Raw genomic sequence first — 10,642 nt, forward strand, 5'->3', positions numbered from 1 at the left:
CGCTTCGCATTCAGTCGAACCGAACCCCGCCGAACGGGCACAAATTGATGAAGCAATGATTTACATGAACCCGCGGGGGCCCCGCAATTGATAGGCCATGATGGGTGGTGTATGTGTGTGCGTGCGTGTTATGGTCAACAACTAACTTTCAACAAATCGAACGGTACACGGACGTGCGAGTCTTAATAAATATTAAACAAGAACCCGCGGACCGGGGCCGCGACTGGCTCGTCGGTGTGTCGGTTGGACCGCGATAACGGAGACGAGAGGGCGACTCATCGTTCCCGGGGCTCGATCGGGGGTAATGGTATTGGTTCGATGCGATCGTCACAGCGTTCCCCCGGTGACTTCATGCACCCCTAGAAGGGCGCAGAGGGGGCATCAGAAGTGCTGCGATCGTGGTTTGCGTCGTGAGTGATTTACAAATTACACATTCCAACTAAGCGGCGGCTCGATCGATCGAACCGGGCCAAGACAAGGAGAGGAATAAAATTATAAAAAGAACTCGGACTCGGTACTCGAGGTGCACACGTTAACCAATACCATCTTTGGGTTTAGCAAATACAATTCAATTTGAACACCGAGCGGAAGGGCGTCCGTGTTTAGGTGTCCGGAGTGCATTGTTGTCCCCCCGGTTTTGGGTACAGATCATTGGGCATGAGTGTGAGTGTGTGTGACAATGGGGATTAGCTGATGATCGCGATCTACGTGATTTCCGAGGGCACCGAATTGGTGATCAGAAACGTTGAACGTAAAGCCATCATCTCTCGAGGGTGCGTCACTCTGTTGGACGCCACGTCGATCACAACGTATGGTATATGCATTCCGTTCCGACAAGACAACCGCGAGATGTACCAACACACATCTTGTAGATCTTGTCAACGCCAACGCACACCACACCACACCATCACTCCCTGGCTGGTGCTGGCTGCTCAGCTGTTCTCAGGTCTTGTCGCGCAAATCCAACCGGCAACAGACATCACCCACGACGGACGCTGGTAAGATCGCGCTGCATTCTAGCGGCATTCAAGCATAACCACGTGCGCGGGTTGCAGGGGGAGGTCGACGAGCCCTTCGCAGATTCACCCCCCCCCCTCCCTCCTCTCCCCTCGGATCGGTGGTTCTTCTCGGTCTGATGAGTTTTGGCAGACAGTGGCAGAAGGGCCCATGTTTCAACCCGTACCGTAGCGTGAGGAGGCACAATTAAGTGAAAGGAAAGTGGGGGTGGGGGGAACAGCATAATGTATTGAGACCTTGAAAACATTCTAATTGTGGCCATTGTTGTGAAGCGGTCTGCGGTAGGTCCAGACCGGACCGGAAGAAAGTGTTGTTGTATTGGAATGATCACACAACAAACGCCATCCGCCGATGGACGGGTATGTTTTGCATACTAATGCATTGCCCAGCCTAGGGGGGCGAGGGTTTGCTAACTTACCGGAAAGTACATTCCCTGGGGATGGAGAAAGTATGGTCCGGAGCCCCACAGTTTGACGGCTTTTTGGGGGATATACTATCCCTCAGTTCATACAAAACGGACGAAGACGGCAACAACGACGACGACGATTGCGACTGCGACTGTGACCACCGCACACGGTAGGCCTCGGACCGTGCGGGGACCACGGGACGACTCACAGGAAACCGGATGTGCGTGATACGGCGGTGTGTCTTTGGCCACCCCGCTTTCTCTCTCTCGCTCTAATCGCTCTAAGAGGAAGTTGATGGCGCTTTTGAACTCTTCGAGGAAGCACCGACAAACTCTTTGGAAGCACACACACACACACACACACAGAGAGACACACACGCGGACAAATCACTTATCACGCACCCTCATAAATACACACACTTTACAACACCGCAGGAGGGTGGGTTTGCACACACTATGTGGGGCTGGGCTGTAACACTTGGAGAACTGTTGCTATATGGCACACGATTTGCTTGTTGCAAACTTGCTTGTTTTCACTCTTATTCCAACTCCGACTCCCTGGCCGACCGCCTTCTGGTGGAGGAACGGGGGGCTCGAATGTTGGCTAAACCTTTTCCGCGATACTTTCTGAACGATGCTATCAGCTGTATTCAGGGGAATAAAACGAAAAAAAGCGCACACACACACACAATTTTATTTCAATAAACAGATCCTTCCGCGAGCCTTGCTCGAGTCTTCCTCCTTCTGGTGGAAAACTCAAACTCGAAAATGCGTCTCGCTCACAGCTTGCTCAGAGTGTTTTGGGATCGGGAACGGGGAACTGTACTGTGTGATGCTGTACACCAACACACTCGCAGCTGGCGAGTCGGGATACACACAACGCACACGCAGCACAGCGCATCGAGATTATGAGATTTTCCTCTCGAAACCCACAGCATCACCGAATCATGAAAAACGGGACGACGCCGTGACGAGCGAAACCAGCAGCAGGACACTACTCCATCGCCGTCCTGTGCGTGTGTAGGAGGAGGAGGCGGTGATGCTGCTGAATGTTTACGTATTTCTCCAGCGCCACACAGCTTAACATCAAATTTATCATCCTGGGAAATTCCCACGACCCACAAAAAAAAGTATGAAACAGGATGGAGGAGAAAATAAATCCCGCAACCGCACACCAACACACGGACGGCACGAGACCGGAGACGCGCGCGCTCTCACGGACACAAGGCTGCTGCGGGTGTTTACACAGAATTATTTGGCAAACGCTTCCTTCGATTGCTTCGCCTTCGACCTACACACCGCACTCACTCACTCACACACACACCTAGCGGCACGCTTCCTTGCAACACACACCAGCTAGCAGGCTGGCTGGCTGGCGAAGGATTAAATGTCAAAATGTCCTGTGGCTGGATAATCCGCCCCGTCCATTTCGAGGTTTTCCCTTTTTCGCGTGGTCCTTGTTGAACGAATTCGAACCAATGATTGCACAGCAGCGTCTTGGCCGCAACAACAGCGTTCCCAATTCCCGAGAGCGAACTGCGAATTAAACGCGTTGTTTAGCACAGCACAACACAACTGCGTCCTTTCTGTGTGTCTGGCTGGCTGGCTGGCTAGCTGGCTGGCGGTCGTTGTTTGCGCAATCAATCAAATGCCTATACGCGCAGCACCCCCGAACGCACACGGCACGACACGGCTGTACCTCACACGGAAACACGTTCTTTGCACTTCCACGGCACGGCTTCCGGTCTCCGATGGCTGGCTGACTGGCTGGTTGATTTCGATTGTGCGTTGTTTGTGGCGCCACCGCGAGTCGCTATTAGGGTCGTTCTGCTCTGCGTCGAGACCGATTTTTGACAGTTCTTCTCGTGGTTCGTTCTCGCGGCTTTGCTAGCAGCTCGCACACGTTTTATGTTGGTGTCTGTGCCGTGGATTTGCCCAAAAAACCAGCCGCGAGAAATGCGTGTTCTCGAGCGCGCGCGCTCTCGCTCTCTCTCTATCTCTCACCAACCACGCGCTGTTCGGTCGCAGCACAGGCCTCTTATCGCCAAGGCAGCAGATGTTTTGCACGGTCCCGGGGTCCCGGGGTTCGATTTCACGTATTTCTCACTGGATGGTTTGCCAACGACTGAAACTCCCACCGCCAGACCAGCGCGGCCAGGCGCCAGCAAGGACGAATCCGATTTTGTTATCCTTTTGTGCTCCTTGAATTACACTCTCTCTCACACACAGACTCACTGTCTCTCTCTTTTTCTCTCTCTCTCTCTCTCTCTCTTATTGGATTTAGGTATCGCACATCCAAGAAGGCGGAAACAGATCGGATGCTGTGTGAAAGATCTCTCTCCCTCTCTCTCTCTTCCTCTCTCTGTTTCTATGAAAATCGCTCAATTTTCCAAGGATTCTATGGAGAGCGTTTCCCAGCCAAGAGCAGCGAAAACCGGCCCTCGGAAAATTTACATAACACACACTCGCACACCCGGGAGCGCACCAACCCCGTGCGCACACATCACACAAACGGTGTAGCTATTCTTGTAACCTTGCGTTGTGTGCTCTCCTCTTGGCATGGCGAACAGCGAGCATCGCATCATCGCGCGCGCCCGCCCAGCAGCACCGCGTTGTTCGTGCGTGTGTGTTTTCGTCGACATCGTCGTCGTCGTCGTCCCCGTTTTGCCCTTGCGCAATGTGCCCCGCCACCGGTCGTCGCCGGTTGCCTGCTTCTGCTGCTCCTGATGATGATGATGATTGGGAGCCAGAGCGAAGACGAGAACGAGCTGCTGCTGCTGCTCAGATCAAGTGGAGAGAAGCGAAATATGCGACCATCCTGCTGCCATCAGGCGGTTCGACGGGGGTTTAAGGGGAGCACTTTGCCTCTCCCCTCTCTCCCGCTGATCTTCCTTTTCTTTCAGCTGTTTTCAGATTGCCACACGAGAATCTGCGATTTTGGCTCGCGGCGGCGACGGCGGTGGCGACGGTGACGGTTCTTGGCTCGCTTCCAAAAAGGCCCAGCATCTCTCGCACTCTCTCGCTCTCTCTATCTCTCTCTCTCTGTCTCTCTTGCTTTCTCTCATTCTCCCTCTCTCTATTGCTGTGTCTTCTACGTCGAATCTTTTTGGCACTCGCTTCGATCGAAAAGGACACGCTGCGGCTCTCTCGCTCACACTCACGCTGGCGACGCAACCCAATCGCTTCTTATCTTGCTCTTTCTGTTATGCCGCTTGTGTTCTGGCTTCAAACTGGCCAGCAGCAAACGCCGATAATGGGATGGCCAGGCAACGTGGTAGATAGATAAGGATGCTCTCGAGACCAGAAGCATGGAGAGCGACAGAGACGGTGCGAGAGATAACGATTTCAATTGTGTCGATTGAAAGTGAAACCGAGGGCAACCACGGAAGGACACCACGAGAGCGCGTCCTTTCTCTATTGTTCCCGGTTATTACACAATCCCCTATCTAAATCGAACTTCACAGAATACAATGACGAGAAGCACCCCAAACTTTGTTTTTCAATTTCGGCGCCGCCGGTATACACACACACATTCACAGACACACTCACGCACCGGTGTGGTCACGGCTTTTCCTCACGAAATCCTATGCACGCGGCCAGCGACTTCACGAAATTTAAATTTGAAAATGATTTAAAACAATCGCGAGTGGACGCGCGCGCGTGGTCTGCCTCGAACTTGCCTCTTACTCACTCGCACAACGCCGGCTACTGCTGTTGCCGCTCACTAGTCACTTGTCACACAGCATCCGCCACTAACCGCGCGGTTACCGCGCGTCTAGACGGTAGCGAGAACGCGCGAGATTGAGAAAAAATATGAGAATTTGGGAATATTAAATCCATACAAATCCGTAGCGAGAATTCTCCCGCTCGTGTACAAACTGAGAATTTAGTGAGCTCTCAAACTATCTGTGGCATTTTACAGTCTGCCTGTTGTTACTAGCTATCAAAAAGAAAATAGCTCAATTATATAAATTTGAGCAAAATTCTCACAATTCTCTTTACGCTACCGTTTAAACGCGCAGGAAGTAAGCAGTTCTTTCAGCAACTCAGCAAGGTAGCTGGGACACAAATTCAAGCTGTCAGTAAAATTCAAGCAGATTATCAGTAAAAATCGTGCAGTCAGTAATACTCAGCTCAGCTTTATGCTAGGTGGCGCTCGCGTAGGTATACCTACAAAGCTCAAATAGAAAGAAAAGCTCTAGCACGAAAGCATGAAAAGTTTCAGGGGCACAAAATTCAGGTTCAGCTTTGCCCGACTTTTCTTTCGCTCACACTTTCGTGCGAGACCGAGAAGGGGATACTTTTTTGGAGCTTTGTCGTTGGAACTGCAGAGGGCGCTAGTGGCGAACTCTTTTTTCTCTTTCACTCTTTTGCGCGAGAACGAGAGAGGGTGCTAGCTTCGGCTATCTTCGGAAATTTTAACCCGACCAATGCCGCTTCGGGTCCACTTCGGGTGACTTCGGGTTTTTTCAAATTTAACTGCTTTTTCAAATTTTCCCGTTTTCAAAGACCGTTACTGAACGGATCGACTTGAAATTTGGAACTTCTAATCTTTATACTATTTGAAACACTAAACTAAGATAAAATAACTAAAGCGATGGTTTTAACTGAATCCATATCCATATACAAATTATCAAACTTCAGTCAATTGCATTTTCACGTTTACTACTCGTCTTCATTTTCATCCTTGGTCGCGCTCCTCATTGTTCTTTACGCGATTTCTCTTCAAATTACTCCCCAGAGCAGTGATTCTACATTTCGCTTTAATCTACAAACAGTCGCGGCGTTATGTTAGAACCTTCCTAATCGAATTGCTGAACGATTGGTTTCCATCCACCATTCCCAATCAATATTTATTGTTTCCCATTGCGTTGAATCAATTATTGCGCATTATTCCCACCAGAGACACCGTAGAGACAGCAGTGTTGAGTTTTAAAATGCCGCCCACCACCACCACTGGCTGGCGCAACAGAACGGAGTCGGTATAAATCGATTAATTAACGGCATAATTTGCTCTCCAAACAACCTACAACACCCGAGGGACCTTTTGCGAAGATGGGCATTGCAGGCATTGCGCTGGCCCACGACCAAATGGTCAGAAACACGTTGAATATTGTCCCGGTAATTAAAGCATGCGACGCAAAGCCCCTTTCCTCGGGGTTGGGATTTTGATTTTTCGAAACGCCTTCCCCCTTTGGGGACCCCTTTTTCACGGGCCAGCTGTGAAGCTCCTTCTTTCACAAAACGGTCCCTCATTTCCCCGGAGAGCGGCCACCGGCTTTAATGTGTGAAACTTTTCCTCTAGTCTAGTCTAGTGTTGGTGTGCCCGTACCCATATGTGTGTTTCGATTAAAAACCAAGCAAAAGCAACCCACCGTAAGTATCCTTTCAGCAAGCGGAAAATTACAATTTTTCTCTTTTTTGTCATTATCTGGGTCCTCTGTGCTCGGTGAGCTGCCCTGGCCTATTCATCCCACCGGCTGAACTACTCGGAAACTGGAACCGTAATTGTGAAGCCGACAGCAAATAGTGCACGGCCAGGCGGCTCGTGCTTTGAGGTCACTAAAATATTTACCACCCCGGGGGTCGTCCCAATCATACGCTTCGCTCACGCTGCTGGAGGTTGCTGCTGGAGGTTGCTGCTGGCGAAGCATCAGCATCGCAGACCATTCGAGAGCCGAAGCGTGTGTCAATACGGGTCTGGCTCACACAAAGCAGGCTTTGGGAAAATTGAAATTGATGCAAGTTGTTGTTGTTGCTGGAGAGGGAAGCCATTTTTGAAAAAGAAGAAGAAGAAAAACGCAAAAGGACAAGGACAAACAACCCAACGGAGGAGAGAAGCCCCATTAGACGGTGCCCTGGGTTCTTCACCCGCCCGTTGCACAACGTTTATGACGATCCGTTACCCTCATGTGTCCGCTCCGTCGCGCCAGAATCAGGCCGGCGTCGGAGAAGTTGGTAAAGTTTATTACAGCTTGCTACCATAAAGCTGACTCGTTAAGGAGGTCACCCTAAGGGAGGGGGTGTTCCAAGAATCTCGGAACCTTTTGACTCTCTCTCTCTCTCTCTGGAGGACAGCCTATGAAGTTCGTAAAGCTCCAGAGGAGAAGTTCTAAGTCACTTCTTTGAAGCCCGGAAGATGCGAACACGCCCCAAAAGGTGCAAGCGACGAAACAACGAACGCACCACATCAAAGTTCAATGGCTCCGCGGTGTGGGCCGTCCTTTTTATTGTTTTCGATTGTTTCGATTGCTTTCGCTGGTCGCTTGTGTTGCGCCATCCGACGTGCCAGGAATCAATCCCCGAGGACACCGTAGACGCGAGGCTCGAGAAGACAAATCATCGGATTGATTGATGGCACTTGCGCGCCCAGCACCCAACGTTTCTAGGTTCTGTTCTGTTCTGTTCTGATCTGTGGCTCAGGTGGCGGCTGCGAAGAACTTTTGCATAAAAAACCGAACGGCAAAAAAGCAAATAAACCCGAGTCGTCGCAGAAGAAAGAGCGGATAAGGAACGAAACGGTAATCTCTCTCTCTCTCTGTTCGCTTTTCTCCCGTGAAGGAGGTGAGGTAAACGATGAATTCCATTTCGTTCATCATCCATTATTCATGATGAAAGCGAGTTGTGTGCGGGTAACACGGCAAGGTGAGGAGTTTTTCCTTGCGGAGGGGAAATTGCTAATCGGAAATGTGAAAAGCCAGGTTTGGGCTGTAGGCTCCCAGCAATCCCTTCCCCCCAAAATGCCCAAGAATGGTCCAACGGTTTGCTGGGGCCCCAGGTGTGGTGTGGTGGTGGTGATGATGGTAGAGTGCCGTTCAGCTCGGAATGCTCGGAATTGTAAAGGTCGGCCGACCGAAGGGGCAGAAAAACGGACGAAACGGACTGACGGACGGACGACGAAGGGGACGATGAATCACTCGGAGACGCCAGCCAGCCAGCTGGGCTTGGACGAGAATTGAAAAACAGGAACCGGAAGTCAGCAACCGCTAGGAGGAGGAGGAGGAGGAGGACAGACGTCTTATTGATGGAGTATCACGACGATGCACTATGGGACCGTGGCTTCCAAATAAGAATCTCTGCGTTTGCTGTGCTACTGTCCCTTCCAACGAGAACTTTCCAGATAACGGACAAAGTCCAATCCAATGGTTCAGTTCCCTTCGCTTACGACCACAGACGACCGACTACGACGACGACGTTGTGCTTTCTATTGTGCGGTGCGGTTTGTTTGTGAGGTTAAGTGAATTCTTATTAACTTTCTCCTCTCTCTCGCGCGTTCCTTCACCGGTATGACCAGTAGCCAATTCTATGCTGATGCTCGTCATTTTTGTGTGTTAGGAAACCGAGAAAGTGACAAACGAGACGAGATGGACATCCTGTCCATGGCCAGGGGCGACGACGAGAGAGGCAGTTTGTCATATTGTCGCTTCCTCTTGATTGGAATTAATGTGAATCCCTACCCAAAAAGCAGACCAGACACTCCAGACATTCTCAAGAATGGGAATATTATAATTGAAATTGTTGTTCGGTCCTTTGGTTGGTTGCCAAACCATCTGGCCGGCCTGTCACTGATGAGTATACCGAGCTATGATCGATTATGGTCGTTCGTTTGTTCGCCTTATTCGGCCCCCCAAAAACCACCCACTTACCCCCTGGTGCCAAAGTGCGAAAATCTTCATCATCACTGTTAGAACGTGTGTATGCGTTCCTGATTTATTAGCTCATCGGTCTACTGGACCTCGAGCATTTGGATGTAGTAGTAGGAAGTTGAAAGGAATGCAAGACTTGGCGTGTGGAAAACTCAACATCACGATTCGATACCATCCAAGCATTCGTACAAGCTTCGTACGTTCGCCTAGTAATTGGGGGGTCCGTTTGGAACCCCTGGCTTCTGGCCCACCGGGCTACGCAACATGCCGTACAGCATGTTACAACATGTTTGAGCTAAAAACAAGAAGAAAAAAAATAGGAAAAGTGAGTTCGCTTAATCACGCCCCACGGAATTGGAAACAACATTCCGGAGCGGAATCGATACCGAAAACGGACCGAAAGAAGTCGTTCAACAACATTTAATAAATTCCAACGACCGGATGCTGAAACGTTGCTGCTGGTGCTGCTGCTGCCGCTGCCGTTGCGGTCGTTCCGTTGGCATCATTATGCGCACGGCGGACGAGGACGAGCGATACGCCATTTCATATCCTGCAACGTGTTGGCCGGACAATTTTCTTATTTTTTTTTGGTGTTGTTCTGATGGTCGCAAAAAAACAGCGGTCTCCTGATAACGAAAATCGACGAAGCATAAACCTTACCTCCGGGAGCAAAAGGTGGTTTCCGGTTTGGGGGAGCGCCCAATGGTATGAGGTGTAATAAAAATCCAATTAATTTCCATTCGCTCGATCGCACCGTGGTGCGGGGCGACATTACTCGCCATTCTCGTGCAGAAAGATTTGTTGTTGCTTTTCCCTTTCTTGCCTGTCTGAAAGGATTGGCTTGATTCTAGCGTGCCAATGCTGCCTTGGTGTTGACCATGCGAAGCAGAGAGCCGACTCCCAGCAGAAGAAGACACTGGGCACCATGTAGTTAATCTATTGCCAGTAATGTCTTTATTGGGCGAGACACACTTCGAGCGAAGGAAGAAGCCACGATACGCCTGCGACAGGGTGGTGCTTGGGTGATGCTGGAGAAAATGACAAAAAATCATAATGTCCCATCATCGTTTCGCCACTACAAAGGAGGGGGGTGTGGTGGTGGTGGACCCGTTAATGGCCCCCGGGGCACATTGTGTTTTTGGTTCGCACTCTCCCACTCAGGGGGCCATGGAGGAGGACACTCTCCCCGACAACGTATTCGTTGCGTTGCTTTCTCATTCTTCATCACTATGATCGTCTGCTGGTGGAGTGGCATTAGAAGGAGCTATAGAAGGGAAGAGAATGCTTTCATCGCAAAAATGGTCCAACACGACGGAGCGAGGACGATGGAAGCCAAGCTCGACCATCGCGCGCGAGCTATCGAGGTCCAGTTTTTCACAAAATCCCCTAGAGCGGCCGGTGGGGCTTTTGATGTTGGCTGCATTGATTCCCGCCCGAGGAGGTGGTGTTGTTTGAACCGAACGAACGGTGAATGCGTTTGACGTGCGTGCTGCTGTGTGGAAATGGGATTGTTTGAACGTTTTTTCGATTAAATAAAAAAAATTCTCTCAACAAACAATGGCGGTAAACAGAC

At 50.5% G+C, this 10,642-nt stretch overlaps 1 protein-coding gene across 7 annotated transcripts in view; it reads right to left on the reverse strand.

Moving 5' to 3' along the window:
• The window catches only part of LOC125954990 (RNA binding protein fox-1 homolog 2), a 149,695-nt gene extending 144,584 nt beyond the window's left edge, over nt 1-5,111 (reverse strand). For 6 of the 7 annotated variants that reach the window (XM_049685775.1, XM_049685773.1, XM_049685776.1 and 3 more), the window contains exon 1: nt 1,436-1,798. In XM_049685775.1, coding sequence (XP_049541732.1) covers nt 1,436-1,447 — 12 coding nt within the window. In that variant the 5' untranslated portion in view covers nt 1,448-1,798. Of the gene's footprint in view, nt 1-1,435; nt 1,799-4,976 lie in introns of those variants that run through there. The other variant, XM_049685770.1, reaches the window with a different exon arrangement.
• Between the last annotated feature and the right edge of the window lie 5,531 nt (nt 5,112-10,642).

This window comes from Anopheles darlingi, chromosome 3 (genome assembly GCF_943734745.1).
Source record: "Anopheles darlingi chromosome 3, idAnoDarlMG_H_01, whole genome shotgun sequence".
NCBI classification, from domain to species: domain Eukaryota; kingdom Metazoa; phylum Arthropoda; class Insecta; order Diptera; family Culicidae; genus Anopheles; species Anopheles darlingi.